The following is a 26,116-nucleotide window of genomic DNA, read 5'->3' as shown; positions in this document are numbered from 1 at the left end:
GTGTCATATAGGCCTGTTTTGGACATCTTGTCTACACTAGCACTCCTAGCATTGCAACTATTAGTGGAGTTACACTAACAGCAATGCAACTCTAGGAGAAATTTAAGAAAATGCCTAATATAGACACCACCTTATTTAGGTGACTAAAAATGGATTTTGATACCTAACTTTGGGCATTCAAGTTTGACCTTAACTGTTTCACTTTCCCTGTTGTAAATGAGAATCTCTCCTAAATCAGAGAATTTCACTAAATGTTTCTGAAGTGCTCTGGAATCCTTAGAAGATAATAGAAGTGAAAAGTATTAATGAACTACAATATATTTTTATTAATTATTTCACAAGTTATCCACATAGCTCTTGACTAAGAAACAAAATTCATCCAACCCATCTCCACTTTCAGTTATATTAAAATTATCTTCATCAGTAACATTGTATTTACAGACTCATGGAGTATTAAAAACACCATTATGAAATTCCCAAGTTTTTTTAAAATCTAAAAATCATATCAGGACCTGAAGTCATAAACACTCGTTTACAAATGTGTCCATTACTACAACTAAGGAAGTTCTTCGTAGCCATCTTTAACATTTCTATTAGTTTTAACTAAAATGGTGTTATGAAATAAACAACTTAGGTAAATTAATTTTGTTAAACATGCTGCTGTTTGTGAACTATTTTACTAATATACTATTCCAAGGAAGTATTTGTGGGAGGGGGAAAGATGGTATTGCAAGTGGTTGACTATAGTTCAGCCCCAAGCCCCAACACTGGCACTGATTCTTCCCAGTTTATGGGATTCAACATCCATAAAGTTCTTATGAATTTTGCCATCTTGTAATGAGTACAGACTGGACTGAGGAAAGCCAAACAATTGGACATTATTTTATTTTCAGTTTCTTTCTGGCTTGAAATTGTTCTGTTTTATTTTTGATAGATTTTATTAGCATTGATAAAGCAGGATCTACAGCTTTCTTAGTGATGTTTCCCTTCTTTCCAATCTCATTCTCCTGTATCTGCTTTGCAAGATTCTGTTGCTTTTGTTCTCTTCGGCGAGCTTTCTCCTCCAAAAATTTTTCCACTGCTTTTGTCTTTTTGAAGTTTGGATCAGAGGGGTCCAAATTAAACAAGTGGGAAGTATACAGTGCTTGAAACCTTGTATCAGCAACGTTCACCTGAAGACAGAAAAGAGAACCTATTTCAGTTAACCGTTCTACCAATAAAAAATAATATTGAGAAATAGGACAGAAAATGTAATATACCAGAAAATATTGCAATCATATTTAAATGACAGACCGTGTACAAGATACGGGCAACACTAATTGCCTAAGTCAGATCTTAAGCTGGAACCTAAACTTTAATATTTAAATTTCAAATGATAGTTCTCAGAATTTGGTCAGGCTGGTTAAATTAAACTACATATTCAAGGAGGGTGAATTTCACTTAAGTGTGGGGGATTCCTCTGTCCTTTGCGTTGTGTGCAAGGTGGTGTGGGAGAGTCAACAACATACAGGAGAGACACCTGTGCAAAACCTGTATATCACAAAAGGTAGCTCAACTAAGACATTCCTTGTTGGTTAAGGATAAGCGAGCAGGGAAAGAGTCAGTGCAGACAGGCCATGGGAAGGGCAATAATCAATATTCCAGCCAACAGATTGCATGTGATCTTGAAGAGTGAATTCTCTCTCCTTAAATTCCTATACATCATCTGCTTTTGCTCCCTTTATTAGGGAAATACTGCTTGTAATCTACACCATGTAAAGTGCACCCAGGTCCTATGGTGACAGGCACATGTACATGTCGGTAACAAACATTCAAAAGCAACATGGACTGATTAAAGTTGTATCCTTGTTTGAGCCCAGTATTAGAATAGCAGCCTTTTCCTGGTACTATAAAGAGGTTTATATTCAATTGCACTGTTAAAATGTTGTCAAACCATATTACTGAGGTACAATTCTTACATCAGAATTCCAATCCACTCCTCTTGAAAAAGTAGAGATACTACACCTGTACCCCGATATAACACAAATTTGGATATAATGCGGTAAAGCAGTGCTCCGGGGGGGGGGGGGGAAGCTGTGCACTCCGGTGGATCAAAGCAAGTTTGATATAACACGGTTTCACCTATAACGCGGTAAGATTTTTTGGCTCGAGGACAGTGTTATATCGGGGTAGAGGTGTACTAAATTCTATTACATTTCAGTACTAGGAATCTGTATTAGTATTACCTGAAAGTCATCTTCTATCAACTCCTTCTTTTTCATTAGTTGTTTCTTTTTCTTCTTGCTCAGGTTCTGGTGTTTTACAATCTTCTCATAGTTAAAATGTCTTCTGTCATCCTCCTCATCATCCATCATAAGCAGTGCCATTTCAGCCTGTTACAATAAGAAGAGCCTATTTACATAACATCTTTTTGTGGGGTATGGAATACACATGTTCCTTCTGAAACATGAGCACTCAAGATTTCCAAGCTCCAGGGGAACAGTTGTCATTTGTAAACGGATTACTATGTTTTATAATTGCTTGCAATGTTTATTATAATATTAAATATGACTTCTAAAACATTTGGAGAACTGATGAGGAGGAAAACTTCAGTACTATTCAATGAGTGTTATACTTAGTACAGCAGAGCAGGTAAAGGTTTTATTTTCATTTCCACAAGGCTGTTAGAGCTATATTCAATGTAGCCTCTTTGTAAGATTGTGACATGGGCTACATTCCACAACCATCTGTGCTTACCTTAAAGCATTTCATTTGTTTTTAAACTCTCATGTAGCTGATTTTTATTTTTAAATAAAGAACAACCCAGAAAAGTTTCTCTCTAATTAAATATAATCATTGTCACTCATTTTCATCTTCACAGTGACCCTATGGTTAAACATTCCACTTACAAGAGTTCAGAGACTTGTGATCTCAACACTGACATTTATAACATAGAAATGAAAAAAGTTTCAAGACAATTCTTATCTTGTGAAAGATAGGTTTTTACTTGTGAAAAACCAGATATTTAAATAAAAAGAAGTTTGGGGCGCACACTAACAAAAGCAAAGAAATTCTGTGATTAAAGTGGATACTTTAAACTCCATTCACACTGATGAACCCGATGCCAGGGCATGAATTCAGGACAATGCTAAATAACTTTGAATAGTCTAACTTAGCTATTTCTACAAATGAAAAACAACTATTTAAGCATAACATTAGTTAAAAAGAAAGAAAGAAAGAAAAATTAACTTTTACTGGAGTGGAATAACTAAGCCTTTAGGGAATGAAAAATGTCTGATAATTTCCTTTCCGCTAGCAGTGTCTCTCTCAGTTCTTGACATCTGGGTCAGGATGCATTAAAAAAACCAAACAAATCAATGATTTATTTATTTTGGGGGAAAAAATGGTAAAAAAAAAGCAGGTTTTTATTTAAATCAGATTTTTTGTTATTTAAGTTACAAGTTTTCCTCATAAAGATAAACCTGATTAAAATGAAATCTGAATGTAATACAAAATATGTTAAGGCCTAAGCTTATTACAGTCTCTTAAAACATTTAAATAAATATGCTGAATCCATGAACCACTATCAAAAACTTTAGTTAAAGGCTGCTTTTTTATATAAAGAAAAACAAGGAGAAAATATCTAGCTTTGAAGTAAAGCTTCAGAATTATAGAACAATAGGTCTTGTACTGTGTTAAGGCCGTGATCCCTTGGGGGCTGTACTATGGTATGCAAGAGACTGGCAAAATTATCATAGGCATTGGGACCCACTCTCTGATTCCATGAGACACCATCGTGTATCTCATTAGGATTATCCACTGAGCCCACCTGGGCATACTCCTATTGTATAGTGGTTCACTGTTCAAATTATGAATATTTATGATTTCACCCATCATTCACTATTTTCTAACATACTAAAAATGTACAGTTAATATGAATCTGAAAATATTCAACTATGTAATTGCTTAAATAAATGTGTATAATTACAGCGTACCCTCTTAGGTAGCAGAAAAGATGTACCAAATCTAGTTTAAAGGCTCTGTTTAGTTGTAAATCAACATGTTATAGTGGGTATATCAACCAGCGAGAATGCATCTCTCTTTAGAAAAAAAAAGTAAATTGAAAACTATTAAAATTGATCATTTAAATTGAAGATTTCCACTTGGTGTTTTAAATTGCTTTGATTTAAATTAGGGCTGTCAATTAATTGCAGTTAACACACGCAATTAACACAAAGAATTAATCGCAATTAATCACACTATTAAATAATGGAATACCAACTGAAATTTATTAAATATTTTTGGATGTTTTTCTACATTTTCAAATATATAGATTTAAATTACAACACAGAATACAAAGTGTACAGTGCTCACTGTTATTTTTTATTACAAATATTGCACTGTAAAAATGATAAAAGAAATAGTATTTTTCAATTTGTCTCATACAAGTACTGTACTGCAATCTCTATCATGAAATGCAACTTACAAATGTAGATTTTTTTTGTTACATAACTGTACACAAAAAAACCCCAAAACAATGTAAAACTTTAGAGCCTACAAGTCCACTCAGTCCTACATCTTGTTCAGCCAATTGCTAAGACAAACAAGTTTGTTGATATTTACGGGAGATACTGTCACGTCCACAGGTTCGGCCGATTGCGGCTCCCATTGGCCGTGGCTCACCGCTCCAGGCCAATGGGGGCTGCAGGAAGCGGTGCGGGCCGAGGGATGTGCTGGCTGCCCTTCCTACAGCCCCTATTGGCCGGGAGCAGCGAATCGCGGCCAGTGGGAGCCGCGATTGGCCAAACCTGCACACGCGGCAGGTAAACAAATCAGCCTGGACCACCAGGGGCTTTCCCTGAAAAAGCGGCAGCCCAACTTCGAGAAGCACTGCTCTAAAGTTTTAGATTGTTTTACTTTTGAATGCAGGTTTTTTTCGTACATAATTCAACATTTGTAAGTTCAACTTTCATGATAAAGAGATTGCACTACAGTACTTGTATTAGGTGAACTGAAAAATACTATTTCTTTTGGTTTTTACAGTGCAGATATTTGTAATAAAAAATAAATAAAAAGTGAACATCCAAAAATATTTAAATAAATGGTATTCTATTATTATTTAGCAGTGCGATTAATATTTTTTTAATCGATTGATTTACATTAGGGCTGTCAATGTACCTTAGTCTGGGCTGCTCTTTTCTCTGCAGCTCACAGAGGCAGAGATTTTATATTTACTTTCAGATCACAGATAAAAGCATTGAATAACTTTGGGCCTAAAACTCATGCCTGCTGAACTCCACAGGCAACATCCCCATTTGATGGGGATTCCACATGGACAATTTTTTTTATATCTGTCAGTTAGCCAGTTCTTAATCCATTTAATGCACGCCTTACTGATATTTTACAGTGCCAATTTTCTATTCAGAATACCTTGCAACACTCAAACACTTTAAAAAAAGTCTATTACATTTATAGAATTTCCTTTTATCAACCAAATTTGTAATCTCAAAGAATAAAATGAGGATTGTTTGGAAAAACCGATTTTCCATAGAAACATGCTGACTGGCATTAATTATATTCCTATCAACAGAGTAGTCCTACTGAACTCACTGGTACTACACACATGCGATGAACTCACAAGTATTTAAAGGACTGGGACCTATGTCTGTAATGCTTTAACACAAAAATTACCTTGTGCTTTTCTGTCTCTGCTTCTTTTTCTGGGGAACTTTCTTCTGTCTTGAATTTCTTTGATATTTTCTTTAAACCTGATCACACAACAAATAAATGAGTATTAATTCCTAAGTATGCATGAGACTAATTCTTATAGCTACAGTATCTGAAAGTGTGTCTCAGTCAGCTGAAATTGATATTTCAATTTCAGGTAATAAAAGAAAAGCTTGAAAAAATAAGACATCAGCTATGGTTAAGATCTAGCAAGATTTTTACAGGGAACAATATTCACTCAGTCTATTGAGTGTTTATCAGCACTCAAACTGGCAGAAGTGATGGTAGGAAGAAAAAAAAAAAAAGGAGGGGTATGCTACAACTTTTTCTTCCTTCTTGCAAAGAGCAGGTGTGAGAACCACTAGTGGGGCACAGTCAGTTACACAAAGCCACTCGCTGTTCAAATTTGACACACATTATAAGTCCAAGAGAAATAGTTTATGCAGCTACACAAGTAACTGAATTCACACACATTCTCTAAAATGTTCATTCCTGCCACTTAACTTCCAGTATGTAATGGGATAATATTACAAATAGCTTAAAAAAAGAAAAATAGTTAAAACTTATGTTTTCCTAATCTGTCCATTGACAGTATTGGCAGCTGAACCAGAATATAGCCTTGTTGAAGTCAAGATAAAAGGCTATGTGGAAAAAACAACAACCCCCCCCCCCCCCCCAAGAACAATGAAATTATTCCCCAAATTTATAGACAAGCAGTAAAAGTTATGCATGAAAAACTAACATTTGAAGGAAAGATTATCTCAGAACAAAAGGGGACCAAAATATTGTTGGGCTAATTTAAGCTCATCTTAAATGATGTTACTCTGATGAAGTTTTCTTTACTCCTGTGCATACACTGATCCTTATACTAATAATGAATAAGCCCACAATAACCAATTATTAAAGAGAATCCTATTTACAAATACCATGCAATCAAATTTCTCTCTCAAGAAAGATTCAAGACCTACAATGTTATGAAGTAGAAGGAGAAATGGAAAGCTGCCTGGACTAAATCACGCTCTCTGACCTTTGATGAACCCATTTCCAGTAATACATTACAGTCCTTTGGGGGTATTCTTAAGGAACATATTTAGATCCATTCTGTTAAGCCGGATTTCCAGAAAAGAGACTCAAAATACGAACAGGCCAAAAAAAAGGTCTAGTTAAAGTTAATTTGCTAATTATGCTACGCAACGGGACACAGAATCTCTTGAAGAGTCCCTGAAATATTTTAAGTAATTTCCTTTTTTAAAAAAATTCTCTCAACTGATTCCAAACAGCTTGCAGAGCTTGGATGGGTTTCTTAGAAAGTTTCTGGGGAAAAAAACAAAACAAAAAACATACCACCACAAAATCCTGGCTGCCAATAAGAAGAACAAAGATATACAACATCAGCTGCTCATCAAGTCCTAAACTATTGATTCAGTATCTTCAGGGAACCGTTCAGAGCAGAGCAAGTTCAAGCCCATCAGAGGGCCCCTATTCTGTAGGTGCTTGTTCTTCCTTCTCCACATATTATTCAATTCTATGTTGTACATATAGAATTGAACAAGTTTGAAACCTTACCCAAACTGGCTACATCTGGGATGCAAGAACAAACAGACCTGGGGAGACTGAGAAGAGATACGTACAAGGAGGCTGAAAAAAAGACAATCATAGGAAGGGCCCTACTAAATTCACGGCCATGCAAAACATGTCACGGACCGTGAAATCTGGTGTTCGGTGTGCTTTTACCCTATACTACACAGATTTCATGGGGGAGACCAGCCTTTCTCAAATTGGGGGTCCTGACCCAAAAGGGAGTTGCAGGGGGGCACCAGGTTATTTTAGGGGGGGGCGGTATTGCCACCCTTACTTCTGTGCTGCCTTCAGAGCTAGGTGGCTGGAGAGTGGCGGCAAGTTGGCTGGGTGCCCAGCTCTGAAAGCAGTGCCCCACTAGCAGTAAGCATGGCATGGCATGGTACTGCCACCCTTACTTCTGCACTGCTGCCTGCAGAGCTGGGCCCTCAGTCAGCAGCCGCCACTCTCTGGCCGCCCAGCTCTGCAGGCAGCAGCGCTGAAGTAAGAGTGGTGTGGTATGGTATTTCCCCCCCAGCCACCCAACTCCTTTTTGGGTCAGGAACCCTACAATTAAAACACTGAAATTTCAGATTTAAATAGCTGAAATCATGAAATTCACGATTTTTAAAACCCTATCACTGTGAAATTGACCAAAATGGACCATGAATTTGGTAGGGCCCTACTCATAGAGGGTGGCAGGAGGGAAAATAGAGGAAGACCTCTCAGAAGCAAATCAAATCCATGTTGTTGTTATTTTTATTACCATAGCACCTAACTGCCCTAGAGGTCCAGGATCCCATTGTGCTAGGTGCTGTACAAACACAAGTGCACTGATGTGGGGCGTTCCCAATTCTTACCAGGGTCTCTGGGTACATGAGTCTCAGCTTGCTCACATTCACTTCTAATATGGTGTATGGAGGAGGAATAAGGAAAGTAAGTGCAGAACTAATTGCCTCTCTATGGAGGACTGATCCTAATTAGGACTGTGTTCCACCTCCCCTCCCACTCCCCACCTCGCAACTATAGATTGTGCAGCCTGTCAGAACCAGCCTTGGTCTTGTAGTTTAGTGAAATTAAGACTATTTGGTTCCAAAATTGTCAGACCTTTTCTCTTTGCTGTTGACAATAAAATCATCACCACATGTAGCCTTTAAATCAGGACTGCTTTCCTAAAAAATGTGTTTTTATTCAGCCACAAGTTATTGACACAATAGTGTTCATTTACCCAGTATGGAAGACTAATTCCACTTGCAGAATAGTCAGACTAGATTAATAGATTTTAAAACCAGAAGGAACTATTATATGTTCATCTAGTTGGACTTCCTGCGTAACACTTCACAGAACCTCAACCAATAATTTCTGCATCAAGTTTATAACTTCTGTTTGAACTATAGGATCACTTTTAGAAAGATATCCAGCCTTGATTTAAAGACTTCTAGTGATGGAGATTCCACCACATCACAAGGTAAATTATTCCAATGGCTAATTAAACTCACTACTAGTAACATATGCTGTATTTCTAGACTGAATTTGTCTAGCTTCAGCTTCCAAGCATTGTACCTCATCATGCCTTTCTCTATTATATTAGAAGAGCTGTTGACTATCAAAAATATTTTTGCCACGTACTTGTAGATTATGCCTCAATCTTCTCTTGAAGTGCTATAAAATCCAAATGCTTACTCAGATTGTTTTGAAATTTGCTGTGCTCCTTTGCCAATCTTTACAGTCCAGGGAGTTCTCAAACTGTGGGTTGGGACCCCAAAGTGGGCCACAACCCCATTTTAACGGGGTTGCCAGGGCTGTCTTAGAATTGTGGGGGCCCAGGGCTAAAGCTCAGGTTACAGCCCTCTGCCTGGGGCTGAAGCCTTTTGGCTTTGGTCCCCTCCCCCTCGCCAGGCGGGTGGGGCTCGGGTGAGCTCAAGCTTCAGTCCCCACTCCAGGGGCCATGTAATAAATTTTAATTGTCAAAAGGGGGTCACAGTGCAATGAAGTTTGCAAAACCCTGTTATAATTTATAGAAACTCCAGGAATGTTTTACTAATAGCTGCATGAGACCCTTCTACATGTCTGCAAAATTTAACTCCATGAAAACACAATTTTTTTGTACACATTGTATACAGATGTTTAAGGAGCTGCTCATCCTATTCCCCTGTCTAATTTGGTGGTCTGTAACAGATTCCCAACCAATACCCCACACTGGGATTTATCCGGTAGAATGCTGATCCATAACTATACCAGGTCCTATACTTCTGAATTGTCAATAAATCTAATGCAGACAGTTTCTTCGATGTAGAATGACAACCCTGTTCCTCGGCTGCCCAATCTCTCTTTCCTAAAATGGAGTAATATTAAGATCCCAGTCACGTAACTCAGCCCACCGGTTTCAGTAATACTAATTATACCAAATTCTCTTTTCATAAATGAACATTTCTAATTCCTCCTGATTATTTCCTAGACTTTTGTCCTCTGTCACCCAGAAAACTGGAACCCTTTCTACTGAAATAGAGGTAGTCCAAACCAGACACCCTTTTCTCCCTATAGAAGACGACCCAATGTTTCACAAAACCCAAACAATCAACTATTGACCCTTTACCTAGACAACAGTTTGCTTTTAATATTTTCTATTGGCTATCTTCTCAGTTGCTGGGCAAGACAGATCTCAGGTCACCACCAATGTTCTCTTATCCTTCAGCTCCCTTGTAAGATCTTTGAAGCCTCTGATGATCTACAAAGAATCTTCTGAAGCAGCATGCAGTGTTGTTGTAGCTATGTTGGTCCCAGGATATTAGAGAGACAAGGTGGTGAGGTAATATCTTTTACTGTTGGTGAGAGAGACAAGCTCTTGACCATACAAAGAGCTCCTTTTCAGGTCACTGAACATTTTCGGTATGGTTGACATCCATCTTCACATGTGTTCTGAGAGGCCCCTGTGTTTTCCTCCAGTTCTGGAATTTCAGTCTTCCAAGAGATTCTCGGTAGCTGCTGTAGAATTCTCCCTATGTTGAATTTCTCCTGGTTCTTTTTCCTCTGGTGGTCCAAGACCATCTATCCTCTCCTGTTTCTCCTTCCTTGATTGGTCACAAACTGCCAGTCCGTCTTCTCTGTTTTCCACTCTCTCCTGTTCCTTTGAAACAAAACTGTTATCTGGTTGGACCTGCAGCGGTGACAGCAGGTTGTCCAAGAACTGTCTCTCTGATACTACAGAATCAACAGCTGCCCTTCAAGACCACAAACCCGTGAGAAAAATGGGCCTACTCTCTGTTGCAAACTCTTTCAAACTACCAGTAACTTCTCCTGCTCACCTCAGGAATTCACTTTAGAACTGTTTTATACATTTAGCCTTGTAGGTCAACTCATCTCCTCACTGACAGAGAAGATTAAGACATCAAACACTGGGCCTGACTTATGGCCAAAGAGCCCCAGTCTACCAACCCTCACAGAGACACAGACTTCTCACCCTTCCTGTTTAGAGGCTTGAAAGCCCAGTCACATAGTCCTAGCAGAGACACAAAGTAACATACAGACAAAAAGCATAATTAACCAAGCCCTTCATCTCCATGCACAGGATCCACAGCTGCTCATCAAAACTTATAGGGCTTGGCTACACTTACAAATTTGCAGCGCTGCAGCAGGGTGTGAAAACACACCCTCTGCAGCGCTGCAAATTGCGGCGCTACAAAGCGCCAGTGTAGTCAAAGCCCCAGCGCTGGGAGCGCGGCTGTCCGTTATTCCCCACAGGGAGGTGGAGTACGGACAGCGCTGGGAGAGCTCTCTCCCAGCGCTGGCGCTTTGACTACACTTAGCGCTTCAAAGCGCTGCCGCGGCAGCACTTTGAAATGCAAGTGTAGCCAAAGCCTTAGTCTCTCCCTGTTCCTTATACAATTATGATGATTGGTTCTGGCCTTAAAAAGCTATTAACTTACACAGTTAACAGTTTGCAATTAACTAGATCCTGGGAAAAGAATTAGAATACCAAATCTGATTTTTTACCTTTGGTCACTGATTTAAGAAATCTGCTATAAAAAAAGCATACTATTTTTAATTGCCATACCTGGATATTATTTACTGTTACCTGGCTGTATTAATTGTGCCTGCTACAGAAAATTTTGGAATAAGAACAAAGCAACCAAAGTGCTTCATATTTCTCTCATACTTACATGGTTTCCTGAAATCAAAGAGAACAACCATCAGCTAAATTGTCTCCTGAAATAACTTGTTCAGGTATGATAAAAAGCAGAATGCTATTAGTATAACACTAGAATTCTAATCCCCCCCCCCCTTTCCATTTCATACAAAACCCTCATGCAATATTGCAGGCTATTCTACCATATTCATGTTAATTCCTTTTCAATACTTTTCAGCTGGACATGCAATCACTGTTTCATCTCCTTCTGCAAAAAAAAATGTACTACTGAAAGAATAAAAGTCAGATACTTAAGTATGTTAACATCCATAAAAAATTTCATAAGTATTTTTGGCTTGCATAATAAACAAATTCATATTTGACTGATTTTTCCATTTGCTTGAAGTTTCATAGCATTAATTTTTCCTGTCCAACTTAAATGGCAGGATACACCTAATCCTAAATGAAGCATTTAAAATTTGGTGAGCATAATAAAAAAAAGTCAGATTCTAAACTTTTATTAAGATTTGACTATGAATTGAGGTACAATATTCAATGTTGCAAAATAGGATTTTCACAACACCCTCAAAATATCTCCCATGTGTAGGGCTTCTCCAGTTTTTGGAACCCTTAGAGCCAACTTGGGCCTTGTCTACACTACAGAGCCTTTGCCAGTACAGCTACCTCCTCAGAGCCTCTAGTGGAGACGTAGCGTAAGTTGACAGGAGGGCTTCTGCCGGCATAGTTACACCACCTCCCCATACGACATTAGCTAAACTGACAGAAGCACTGTTCTGTCAGCATAGTTCTGTTTACCCCATAGATTTTGCCAAAATAATTATGCTGGCTGGGAGTGTATGGTTTTTTCACACTCCTAGCCAACATAGCTATGCTGGCAAAACTTTGTAGCATAGACTAAGGGCTGGTCTACATGGAAAACTAGCATCAGCATAGCTACATCTCTCAGGAGTGTGAAATATCTGTAGCAACATGAATAGCTTCTTAGGGCTGGTCTACATTGGGGGAGGGGGGTATCGATCTAAGGTACGCAACTTCAGCTACGTGAATAGCGTAGCTGAAGTCAAAGTATCTTAGATTGATTTACCTCAGGTCCTCACGGTGCGGGATCAACATCCGTGGCTCCCCGTCGACTCCACTACCACCGCTCGCTCTGGTGGAGTTCCGGAGTTGACGGGAGCACGTTTGGGGATCGATCTATCGCATCTAGATGAGACGTGATATATCGATCCCCGAAAAATCGATCGCTACTCGCCGATACGGCGGGTAGTCTGGACGTACCCTTAGAGCCAGAACACTTACAGAGTTAATAATCTCAGTTGGCATAGCTACGTCTCTCGGGGGAAATACACACCTGAGATATGCTGACCTACCCCCTATTGTAGACAGTGCTAGGTCAATGGAAAAATTCTCCCATCAACCTAGCTAACGTGTCTTGGGGAGTTAGATTAACTATAGTGAGGAGAGAACCCCACCTGTCACTGGAGTGAGCATCTGTACTGAAGCGCTACAGTGGCGAAGCTGTAGCACTTCACCTATGCCACTGTGGAGTACTTTAAAACATGACCAACCTCCAATATAGCAAACCATTGCTAAATTGCATCCCCACAAATTAGCTTCCACACAAATAGCAGCCTCACCCTACTTCTCAGCAAAGATTTAATACCAGAGCGCCAAAGTGATGTTTCCAATTAACAGAGCCAGGTGTATGTGGCTGCATAATAGATTTTAAAGTGCTACATAACTGAGCTTCACAATCTAAGTTTTCATTCTGAATACACCGCTACCTCGATATAACACGACCCGATATAACACGAATTCGGATATAACACGATAAAGCAGTGCGGGGAGGGAGGGGGTGCTGCACACTCCAGTGGCTCAAAGCAAGTTTGATATAACACTGTTTCACCTATAACACGGTAAGTTTTTTTGGCTCCCAAGGACAGCGTTATATTGAAGTAGAGATGTATTAACTATTTAGATATTACACTTATGTCTACCGTAGCATTTTGGTGGGAATCTCCCACTACTGCACTACCACCAGGACATCTCCACCTGTGGTAGTAATGGAAAGAGTGCTAGTGGAGACTGAGCACAGACATTTTTACTACTGTTTTGATTACCTGTCCATGGTTGTAATACTGTGATCTTAACAGATGCAATAATGTCTTCCTGATTCTGCAGACACCTTAAAACAACACGTATGAGAGAAGTATGAACTGGTCCCATTGGTCTCAATGGCATGTTAACGCTGAAGCCCAGTGACAACAATTAAACTGTCATTAACTATTTCAATAGAAACATCATGTTCATGTTTATTTGTCATGGTTGTATGATACTGGAGTGGGATGCAGTAGGGCAGCTAGTTGCCATAAAGAGTTGCAGGGGTGGGAAATACAAAGTTCAGGAGCTCTTTCCCCAAACACTTGAAGTTCACTCTGCTCCTCCCCCGATCAAAAAAGGAAGAAAAAGAGATGCACTAACCTCAGTACCAAAAGTTCAAAATGCTTCTTTAGATACCAGAAACCCTGAGCCTCCTCCCACTCCTCTTTTGGTGCCAAAAAGGCCCAATTGTCCCATATTCACATGTCCAACTTTCTCCAGACAGGTTCAATATTGTGCAATGGATGGTCCTGGTCATTAGTTTGAATTTGAAAATTCCTGCTGTACTTGAGTGCCATATAACTTATCTTGTCAATTGTAGAAATCTATTACTGAAAAGATCTTTATTGCAAGTTGCTCTGAAGCCTCAAAAACACGTAACAATCTGAAAGTGGAATTACTAAATTAAGAGAATCAGAATTAGCCAAACATATTTTTTTAAAGTATCAGAGGGGTAGCCGTGTTAGTCTGGATCTATAAAAGCAGCAAAGAGTTAGGTTAGTCTATAAGGTGCCACAGGACTCTCTGCTGCTTTTACTGATATTTTTTTAAATTTTACCACAATTAAGACATTTTTTCCCTTTTCAGAGAGAGACTGCAAATGATTAATTTATTAAAAGAAACTTTAATGTTCTTCTTTCCTATTCTGAAGCTTCACAATGTTCTTCTTTCCTATTCTAAAGCAAGAGATCACTATCAAGTTAAGAAGCCTACTCAGCCTTTATCTTTCCAAGAACACAAACCAAAAAAATCACTCCTCATTATGTAGATAAAATATTAATTTTCATATAAAACCCCATGGAAATGCATACACTGAAGCTGGCTCTTTATTTTATTTTGATAAATTAAACTCAATCAGGTAATGACGACGTCCTTCTGAATTTTTTTTCTCTATTAATATTAACCCGAGATGACCAATACTGAACTGCCATTTAACAACTTCCAATGGAAGAACAGGAAAACTTCTAAAATACATTTTAAAGGATTGTCTACATGCACAGTTAAACTAGTTTTAAATGCATTATTTTAAATAGAGTTAGTTACATGGGTACAAAAGCCTATATAAATATTTTAGTTTAAATCAGGTTTTTGTTTGTTTTAGCTCAGGATAAAAATGAATTATTTTTAAAAAAATATTTAAATAAGATTGTTTAAATTAAATACATTATTTTTAGAAGAGAAACCTATTTAAAATTAAATGTGAAATTATGACATCCTATATTAAAACATATGTATTAGAGAAAAATCAAAATCACTGAACTGGTGGAAGTCACTGCCTAAGCACCTAGAACCAGCGCTTGTTGAAGTGCTAAACTAGTTTTTGACAGCAGTAGCTTCTTCTGCAGGTGCAGACAGAATATTTTTATTTCACTTTTTTTTTTAATTAGTTCAGTTTAATGACTAGTTCATTCAAAATTTAAAAAAAATCAAATGGGAGTTGAAAAAGCAAGAATGCTCGTTTTCCTTTTCCAATCTATGAATAAAACCTAGGTATGAGAGGATGAGATCAATTAGTTCTAAAATCTTGAACAACATGGTGAACAAAAACAGTAAGTTCAATACTTCCTTTGTTTAATAAATAATTTTTAAATACAAAAAGATGTTTTGATAATTTTTCCATATGTATCCAGCACTTTAAGGTAGTTTTATGTAGCTATTAATAATAATAATTTAAAATGCTGTTATTGTTCATTTTTAGACGAATTCCAACATCCATCCAAATACTTTCCACAAACCATGAGTAAAAAATTACGGTAATCTAGTATATAATGAATGCATCATTCACCATTTTCTAACATAATATAAAAAATAAAGGGTCTGAAAAAATGTATATTAAGCTACATAATTGCTGAAATACATTATGCCTAGATATAACATATACTCTTGGTTAGCAAAGAGAAGCACTATGTTTAGGGTAAATGTTATATTTAATTGCAAATCAACACGGTTTAATGGTTACCAAATTGTGAGAATCAACCTTTCTTTAGGAAAATAACTAAAAACTTCAACTGCAAAACGAGATTAAAATAAATTTAAATCAATCTTCCCTAGTTTATTTTCAATTGATTAGGAACAGGTCTAAGCTAAACTGAAATAAACTACTAAAACCAAAACAAGGTATTTATATCAATTTAACTAACGATTAATTAAATCAGCTGAATTAATCTGATATTAGTGAGCATGTACACACGGCCCAAGACTCTCACAACTGTTAAGATCTGTGTGTGAGTGTCTCATGGGTCTTTGTTTAAGAGCCCTTACATCTGCGTTTTCCTAACTTTTGCAAGCTAGCTCCCTCCTCCCATTTCAGGGCAATGAAATTAACTGTGTGCTTTCCCTCCCCACCTTGGAAACCCACCTGCAGAAGATGGCACCATGCATTTGAAGAAGTGGGTTTTTTATCCTCGAAAGCTTATGCCCAAATAAATCTCTTAGTCTTTAAGGTGCCATGGCAACCTCTCTGATACTTATTACCCTGAAGCTTTCTAGAACTAGAAGATCTGGTTCACTGGTTGCCTCAAAGCAATATTTGATGCTTCAGAAGCCAAAATCTGTTGACTGCAGCAAGGTTTAGATATCCTCAGCACACTGATGCACCAGATGAGCAGCACTAAACTCTAGGTCATCTTAGCATGAGAAATCATGTCAAGAACACTGAATGACAGCCAACAGCCTCTTAGCACACTGACCAAAGCCTTGACTCCTGGCAGCTCTGCATCAAAGCCTCCAGTTAACACTCCATATACCAGCACAGAAATTGGAGATCAATAAAATGATATCAATTTACATTATCTGAATTATTCCAGTCATTCCATTTAATGGCTGATACTCCCTTGAAGATAAGTATCAAAGCATAAGATGACAGAATAGTAAGAAGCAGTTTGGGATTCTCAGCACCTTAGGACCCCAGAATATACCAAGTTGGCATCTGCATCCAGAAGGTAATCCATATCAACAGAAGCAGTTCTGACCTCAGTGCAATTATCATTCAACTTCGCTTGCAGTGACTATCTGAGGATTGTCTGTGCCAACGCCTCTTCCAGTAGCATCAATTACTCCACCTCTTCAAAATGCACCACGCAGTCACTTACGTAAAATCAAGGAGGTGAACCTGGAAGCATCCAGGATTATTATTTGTATTCCAAAGGAAAGGCTAGGTGTATTTGGGCACATATAGATTTACCTATAAGAGACAGAACGATTTGCTCTGGAGAATCCAACTTTCACCCAGTTTTTGCAAAATCTGGCTAGGACATCTGGGTTGGGTTTGGCCCCACCCAAGAATTCTCAAAGACCAAGAATGATTGGTACCTGGTCTAAGTTTTGCTCCCATGAATGTGACCTTGTATACCATTTATAAGGAGATGACAGAGATACAGAAGTCCAGTCACACTCCAATCTCAAGCAGTAAAGAAAAATACATATTTTGCCAAGGACTCTGATGGCTACATATTCCACTTCCTATAAATTTGTTGATTAAGGGGAAACAGATACTTGAACTTTGTTGTTGGCAGTTATTTGCAAGAAGGGTTTATTCAGCTTCAAAGGCTGCGTTGAATGTTGTGGAGTACCCATGACTCCATCAGAAGTCAAACTGTTGAACAAGGTTCACTCCTGTAAGGCTCTCTGCCAAGACCTACCCTAAGAGATGGCAACCATCACACAGGAGAGAGTTGACCAGGACGGCCATCAAAAGGATGCAGGGTTTTTTTGTGCAGCATGGTACAGAAAGCTGCTGCCCCATAAATTGCACTTTATTACCTCATACCTTCACAGCCCATCCCTGCTTAGCTTTTGCCCTTGTAGAGTCCCTATTTGGATTCAGAATGCCCATTTCTGAGATCAGGGTGGCCCAAAATCTCCTGCCTCAGTATTTTCTTCTTGGTATCTCATCTCTGAATTAGCCAAATGTTGACAGTTTTTGTTTATGAGGTCACATTCTTTGAGGCTTTGTGAATTTACTCATTTTTGTTATATGAAGGAATATTGTCCATCCTTTTAATATAAAAAAGTTGCATTTTTACAATACTGAGCATTCGTCTTCTTTTTACACTGCCTGGTTATAAGACAGAGCCTTATTCACCTCTGAGCTATTTAAGGTGGGAAAATTGTGTAAGAATTACCTTCAAAGAACCAGAATTGAGAAATTCTCCTAGGAATCATTCATGCAGTCAACTCCCTGCAGAGTCTGGGAGCACAGAGGTCCACATGTAAAGTGATGTGCTATTGTCTTTAAAGTGCAGTGTATGTATATTTTTGTCAATTATAAGGGGGAAAAGGGTTAGCACTGACCCACTTTAGTGAGCTATTGTTTTCTGTGCAACAGGGGAACTGGATAGGAAACACTAAGGCTGGAGTATTTGCAGTTCAAGGCACACAACCAATAGAGGTGCCTTTTGTACAGCTATCAGGAAGGCTAAAAAGCACCGATCTAGGGGAGTTTCCTATCGGTCTCATACTGGCTGCCTGAGTCCTAAGAATGAGAATCCGTTAAAAAGAATTATAGATCAGTTGTTTTCCATTTTGCTACTTGTGGCCACATATAATCTTGGGAAATGACGTTTATATATGTCCCTATAAGTAGCGTGATATAGCAGCTTTTGTAAACCATGTGCAAAAATCTAAGTCAGACCTGTTTATTTTCTAAATACCACATTCCCAAGAACATTATTCAAGAGTAATTCCTGATGCCCACATAAGCATAGTAACAGCACACGTTTGGACTAAATAAAAAACACAGAAAATCTGCTACATATTTAATATTAGATCATCACTGAGATTTTCAGAGCCTGCATGGTTCTCCATTTCTCAGTTTTTTGCCATGTCTGATTAAAGCATGGAACTCTTTTTTTTTAAGATGTTACACACACTAAAGTGTTTTCTACAGATTATGAAGTTTAAAAATGATGCAACAAAGATAAAGAAACAATGTGACTGATTTATGCATAAAATAAAAGACTTACGCCATGAGTCTCTTTGCAGGAAATCACTCTACACTGGTATAAACATTTACCAATAACCTAATAGCAAGCCATCTGCTATCCTCTTAATCCAATACACAGCGGAGGTTTTTTCTGAAAGGCAACTTCCTGAAGCATACTATTTTTAAGTGACCACTGCAGTTATGTCATCAGAAAGGCACAATGAAAACCAACCTCAGAATTAAGAGGTGAAACATTTACAGCCTTCCTTCACCAATACTGGTGCACAGGTCAGAAACTCTTCCATTTTTCTCTGTCATTTGCTGCTGTTTCCACCTGGGGTCGGCAGTGTTCTCTCCTGAGCAGCCATTTTTACCAGAATGGTAGCCTGGTTCCATTCCCATAACCAATGGGCTTGGTTTTTTACAAGTCTAGATGGCTAGTGTGACTGACTGACAATATCCTGTAAAATCCTGGACAAACTTTATGGAATTAATATAAACTTTATTGAATTAGGTTAAATCTTCCTGAATTAGGGCAAATACCTTTAGGATCCATCCATTGTATTAAAAATGCAATTGTGTATGTGTTATTGGGGAACTGTACGCAACTCCTCCAAGAGGATGGGAATGCTAATGTAATTCCTCCAATTATTAGCCCATTGAAGCCACTCTCTACAAAGGTATAGTTCAAACTGGATGCTCCAGGGCTCCAACAAAGGATTTTTGGATAAACCTCTGTTTTAAACAGGCTCAGGGCCTTCTTCCTGGTCCAGCAAATGCGTAAGTCCCCATGTCCACTGAGGGCCTTAATCCTTAGGGAAGAGCTATAATGACTGGGCCTATAAAGGCCATAAGACTGTGTGCTTGCTTTGAGCTGAAGCTGTGATGAACTGAAAGCCACAAGGAAACTCCTTGGGGGGGGTATTGAAGGACTGCTCCTGCCAGAGCCCATGTTAGGTTGTGGGTGATCTCTGATATGCTTATTAGCATATATAGGTTCTTATTGTTTTTAATATGTGCTCTCTTTTACCTTAAGAATAAAACAAGCTTGCATAAAAAGAGCTGAATGGTATTTATGACTTGGGCAGTCTGAAAAGAAAGCAAGCAGGTGACAGCAAACAAAAAGTCTGTCTCTGCTAGGAGCAACACGGTGAAGGCAAGGGGAACTGTGCAGCCTGGAAATACTCCAGTCAGAAGGGAGGGAGACATGGGTCTCCCACCCAGGAAAGGCAATGCCTGCGGTGGTGAAAGCCAGACAGTAGGTGCCCTGGTTGGACCACTGAGGGGAAATCCAGGTGCAGTTACTCTCACCCTCAACTGTGACAGTTATCCTTGCATTCAACCATCCCCACTTTATCCAGGGTTGGACATCAAGGTGCAGCAGACAGAGTAAAGAGGGGGAACAGTTCACCCAAAATAAAGACACTTGAATCCCCACCAGTTTTAACAATCATGCATGTTCTAAGGTCTTGAAACATTCTTGTTTTTTCAATTCCCATTTCCCTCTAAAACCAAAAAAACTGAAGTGTCAGATGACTTCCATGACTTCTGGCTCTTGGTCATCATTCACACCTGATGCACTCTCAGTTAGTGCCTAAAAACCTTCAGGGTACGAGCTCAAATTCAGTCGGGAAACGTACATGAAACTTGATATACTTAGCTCAATTATCCAAACCTCCAAGGGGGCCCACCAAAGTTGCTCAACCCTGTGTTTCCGTTTATACATAGGGTAAAACTTCTTTCGCTTTCAAGGGCAACCAGGTTCTTTCTTCTTCCCATCATGCGTTTAGGGGACCACCTGGTAGGTCTAGCACCCACATAGCCACTTTCTGGCAATGGCCAGTTGATGGTCACTGCTGAAAGTACTGGGAGAAATGTGTCTTCCTGATATTCCAAACAATATAGGCCAAGAGGCACATGCTATCACAAACTGCATATCACTAATTCCACACACAAACCCTTGCAACTGAGCCTTATTTTTATACTTCTCTATTTCTATAGCTTGTTATTTAAAGAAGAGTACATTAAATTTAAACAAGTGAAAATTACTTTTATTAACCAACCTGTTTTCCCAAGTTCCTCAGCAAAGTATGGGTCATTCAAGTCAACATCAGATGGAAATTCATCTTCATTCAATTCTTCTTTGGCAGTAGCCTATAACAAAAACAGTGATTTTGACATTTCCATTTAATATGCAACTAATATATAAGTTTCATCTAAATGAAACATAACTTCTGGTAGCTGCTACTAATTCACAACTTGAATGACATAGATCAGAAACATACCATAAATTGTGAACTAAGGTGAACGTAAATAAACAATTCTAAGTCTGTATATTACCACTGAACTATAAATCTTACTATGTACACAAAAAGCAGAATCATTTACACATTTAAGAAGTCTTTTATGTCCATAGACTATAAACATTCCAATTAATTATAGGATCAGAAGAAAACTTCTGGTTCTCCGTATCCACACACAGTATTTTTAAGTTAATGATTCAAGAAGATGAACAATCAGTAAAATCATTGCACTCAGAAGAGTGGACAGTATGCACAGCATGTTTATGAACTACCAAGGAGATAATATATCCTTTCTTCTCTACAAAAGGCAGTTCTCAAACATCCACGTTGAAGTCACTGCCAAAAAAACCACAGCTGCTCGATCATTCCTGCTTCATGATTGCCTGTATTCCACAAGCAAAAAAATATAAACTCGGCATATAAAAAACAAGTTCACCGCATTTACTGGGAGATTCATAAAGTGTGCTGGTCCTATTTAAAATAGGAACAGTCAACTAACAAATGTCCTTCACAAAATCCTTCCTTAGGCAAAAGCGTGGGTAAATAGCTTTAAACTGTGCCCTGAAGTTTATCGAATGTGGGTTTAAACTTATAGGGGAAGCAAGTTCAAGAAGTGAGGACCTTTCCTTAGAACACCTAGCCTCCAGCACATGTGAACCATTACCCTGTCGGTTTTAGTCAGGGTAAATGAGTGTCTTACACTAGCAAGAGTTGCTGTAGCCTCTAGAAACACTATTTAAACACAAGAAGCCAATTTGCTTTCAGAAGTTTTTAGCAGTTACTGATCAAATGTTATTTGTAACTTTGCTTAGAGCAGTGTTTCCCAAACTTGGGATGCTGCTTGTGTAGGGAAAAGCCCCTGGCGGGCCGGGCCGCTTTGTTTACCTGCCGTGTCCGCAGGTCCAGCCGACCGCGGCTCCCACTGGCCGCCGTTTGCTGCTCCAGGCCAGTGGGAGCTGCTGGAAGCGGCGGCCAGTACGTCCCTCGGCCCGCGCCACTTCCTGCAACTCCCATTGGCCTGGAGCAGCAAACCGCGGCCAGTGGGAGCCGCGGTTGGCCGGACCCGTGGACACGGCAGGTAAACAAAGCAGCCCAGCCCACCAGAGGCTTTCCCTACACAAGCGGCATCCCAAATTTGGGAAACACTGGTTTTGTTAATGTATTTGTCCATTCTCTAAGTCACACAAGTTATTTTAATTCATCTGTTATCTCAATGTGGTGGTGGTGGGGGGGGGGGGTCTATCAGGCCTTCGCTGCCTTCTGCTGGAGCATTAAATCCCTGATACCCCCTGCTTAAAGAACACTTACTTAGGCCAGGCTACCTACAAGACACAGGGCTAGTCTACGCAGCAGCGCTTTAATATGCCTTGTGTAGTCGTGGCAGAGCGCTGGGAGAGAGCTCTCCCAGTGCTCTAAACAAACCACCTCCACGAGGGGCGTAGCTCCCAGCACTGGTGCACTGTCTACACTCGGGCTTTACAGCGCTGAAACTTGCTGCGTTCAGGGGGGTATTTTTTCATTCCCCTGAGCAAGAAAGTTGCAGCACTGTAATTTGACAGTGTAGACAAGCCCTTAGTCTTCCACAGGCCCAGAATGGCCAAGAGGAGACACTGATGAACAGGGAGGCAGCAGGCCAGTTAAGAAGGCTTGCCTGCTTCTTCTGGGGTGAGTGCTGGGTGAGATTAGGACAAAAGGAGATGCTCCTCAGTGCTACTCCAGAACCCCAGGTCCAAGTAAGGGCCTTTGCTTAAGCACTGCAACCAAGCAGTTGCCTGTTCTATTTGTTTGTTTAAAGATACAGACAGCCTACTTCTGACTTTGTTATTATTTAACCCTTTAAAGACTGACACCAAGCATATGACATGGGCCACCCTGTTCTCGACAGGCTGACACACCTTGTAAACCAAGGCAGGGAGCATCAGTAGGACCACCCTTGACGAGCAGAAGGCACTATGGGAAACCACATTTGTGATACTGGGGCTGATTCAGGATGAAGAAAGAAAATATAGGGAGGATTAGGCAGCATGTTTCCAAAAAAAAAAAAAAAAAAAAGCTCCCTAACATTCACGTGTTACCACCACAGGAATCAATTCACAAATTCCTTTGGTAAATGAAAAGGCAAAAAAGAAGCAAGGTAGAAAGACCAGTAGTATGAAAGCAATTCCATTCATACACAGAAATATCCCTCAAGTGTACACATCCAGTTGATCTTTGAGCAACTCCTCAATACCATTCAAAATGTTTATGCTGCTAGAACTCTGGGAGACTGAATTTTGTGCATCCTAATCAGAAGCCTTGCTATCCAATCATAGTTTAGCAACAAATATGATAGCCACAAACATTCCAGAGTGTAACAAAACTCTAAGATCAAAAGGTAGTTTTCTTGGTAGGTGTACGTTTATTTTCCTTTAATCGCACAAATTTATAATATTTTCTTTGGCTGCCAAAGACAGATGAAAATATGTGCAAGCCTGTTATGACTAGTATTACCCTGAACATCCTTCTAACTCTCTAGATTTTGTAAGTTACTTGTAAACAGAGTCTCTAAATGAAGGCACACCACACTGTCAGCCCCCCAAATCATTCTAAAAGCTGTGACTCCTTTGTATTTAATTCAAGGCAAAATAGGATGGTTATAGGTTTTAATTAAAAATGTGAGTGATCAGAGCATACTCACCTTTCTTTTCTTTTTCAGTTTTCTTTTCTCTTTCTTGTTTTCTAAAAATTGTTCCCATGGAGTTAGTTTATCCTTTCCTTCCAATTTGCTTTTAACCATCTCTTCAGCAGTTTCTTTCAGTCCTATGGCAAAATAAAAAACAAATGAACAAGCAAACTTAGTTTGCTCACAAGTTATTTCATCCTCTTTTAAAAAAAAAAACAAAAAAAACACCCTCTAGTATATTCTCATCATCAAAGCCCTGATCCAAAGGGAAATATTTACCATCTTTTGATCCATGCTGTCATAAATAAACAGATCAGGGTTAAGGTCTCTTTTACCTGTAAAGGGTTAACATGCAGTACCTGATGACCACCTGACCAGAGAACCAATCAGAGACAACATAATTTCAAATCTCTGTGGAGGGAAGCCTTTGTCTGTGTTCTTTGTTAGAGCTCTCTTTGGATCTAAGAGAGGACAGTCATGTCTCCAAGTTCTCCTGGAGTAGTTTCTACTAATTAATAGTGAGTATTAATTAGAAAGGTGAATTAGTCTTTTGAGTTGTTTTCTACATTTGCAATTGTGTGTTTGCTAAAGGAAATTCTTTATTCCTGTTTGCTGTTACTTTGCTTTCACTGAGAAAGAAAGGAGGGGGAATTCTCTCCAGAGATTGATAAGTTTAGACCCTGTATGGTTCTATCTTGGATTACAGAGACAAGTTACTTTCTTTTTATTCTTTAATAAATTCTTTTCTTTTCTTTGGACTTGGTTAATTCCTTCTCTTGTGGAAATTCAGGGGAAGGGGAGGGGGGAAGAGAGAGTTCCTCCTGGGTTTGATTCAAGCAGTTTGAATTAGGTATCTCTTTCCAGGACTAGGGAAGGGGAGGGGGAGGTAAGTCCCTCTTTGTGTTGAGTCAAGGATTTGACTCGGTGTATATCTCTCCAGAGTGGCTAGGAGAGAGGGAGGGGGGAAGTGGGCTGCTTCCCTGTGTGTAGAGATTCAGGGACATTGAATCTGTGTTCCCCAGGGAAAGTTGGGGGACAGGCAGTGTGTCAGACACTTTAACCTGACTGGTGGCAGCGAGAACCAGACCTAAACTAGGATTTTAGTTTAGAGGGATACATGCGGGTCCCCACATTGAAACCCAACAGTTCCAAGTGGGGGTGAGACCTATGACACATGCAACTGCACAAATCTCGACTGTCAAATCAAGGCAATGTATTGAAGGGAAAGGTCAGCTTGCTGTATAAATCCTCCCGTTGCATGCTTAAAAAACTAAGCCCCCGCACCTCAGTGGCAAGTTGTGCAGATGTCTAGAGAACGAGAGCGGCAATACCTAGGCCTCAGCACTTCTGATTCCCTGGACTGCCTTCTCTCCCCAACTCAGTCTACAAGTGTCACATTCTTAGAGCTAGAGTAACCTGTGTCGTCCTTCTGAGGATTTCGAAGTGCTTCACTAATATTAATTAGTTTTCACAAAATTAATACGGATTTCGGAGGGGAAAAAGGAGGGAAACGAAGCACTGAAAGATTAAGTGATTTGCCCAACATTACAAGCGTTAAAACTGAAGTTAGAACCTAGGTCCATCTCCCAGTGCGGCCCATTTCACGGAATGCCTTCCAGTAGTATGACAGGTTTCAGAGTAGCAGCCGTGTTAGTCTGTATCCGCAAAAAGAACAGGAGTACTTGTGGCACCTTAGAGACTAACAAATGTATTTCAGCATGAGCTTTCGTGAGCTACAGCTCTTGCTGAAATAAATTTATTAGTCTCTAAGGTGCCACAAGTACTCCTGTTCTTTTTCCAGTAGTATCCTTCCTTAGGAAGCTCCACAGGGATTTTAAATGTTTATATTTTCCCTTCAATTATTGTGCCTCTCCAGCAAAATAAATCAAACCAGGAAACAAATTTAAAATTCCTTGGCATTTTAATTCTACTTCATCCTACAATTCTATAATGAAAAAAGAGAAAATTTAAAATGTAAGGGTTTCACATGAAGTGAGATGTTAAGAGAAAAAGGAAGTACATTTAAATGTAAATAAAGTTAAGGATTTCTGAGCGGTTAGCTCGTTAGGGAATACACAAGCTTGTGGGATTCATGTTCAATTGTGTCTCCCAATTTCAACTTTAATTAAAAAAAATTACATGTATGCATCCCATGCAGGAATAACGTTATGATTTTTAGGTTTGTACTATAAATCTGATAGCAATAGAAGGAAAAATAGATATTACTATTTAGTTATCTTAAAATTGCTCTGAAATATGCATTGTGTATTAGTGACATCCTTTGATTTTACAAAAAACCCCAAAACACTTTACTTTCCTCTAAAAAAAAGTCTAAGTTTCAAATTCACAAAACATTTTCTTAAACAAACACCTTAATGTCTGACTATTTTGGTCAGGGAGAGGTATCTCAAAAATTAGAAACAGTAGACTTCTGGTAT

General features: G+C 39.1%; 1 protein-coding gene across 5 annotated transcripts in view; it reads right to left on the bottom strand.

Moving 5' to 3' along the window:
* Positions 1 to 305: 305 nt before the first annotated feature.
* Positions 306 to 26,116, bottom strand: part of ESF1 (ESF1 nucleolar pre-rRNA processing protein homolog) — a 61,665-nt gene continuing 35,854 nt past the window's right edge. For all 5 annotated transcript variants that reach the window (XM_045009451.1, XM_045009450.1, XM_045009453.1 and 2 more), the window contains 5 exons: positions 23,694 to 23,815; positions 20,777 to 20,867; positions 5,671 to 5,747; positions 2,226 to 2,372; positions 306 to 1,172 (listed from right to left, as the gene is read on the bottom strand). In XM_045009451.1, coding sequence (XP_044865386.1) covers positions 879 to 1,172; positions 2,226 to 2,372; positions 5,671 to 5,747; positions 20,777 to 20,867; positions 23,694 to 23,815 — 731 coding nt within the window. In that variant the 3' untranslated portion in view covers positions 306 to 878. The remainder of the gene's footprint in view (positions 1,173 to 2,225; positions 2,373 to 5,670; positions 5,748 to 20,776; positions 20,868 to 23,693; positions 23,816 to 26,116) is intronic.

This window comes from Mauremys mutica, chromosome 3 (genome assembly GCF_020497125.1).
Source record: "Mauremys mutica isolate MM-2020 ecotype Southern chromosome 3, ASM2049712v1, whole genome shotgun sequence".
Classification (NCBI taxonomy): Eukaryota; Metazoa; Chordata; order Testudines; family Geoemydidae; genus Mauremys; species Mauremys mutica.
The sequence above is the reverse complement of the archived record's forward strand: the minus strand, read 5'-3'. Positions and strand labels throughout refer to the sequence as shown.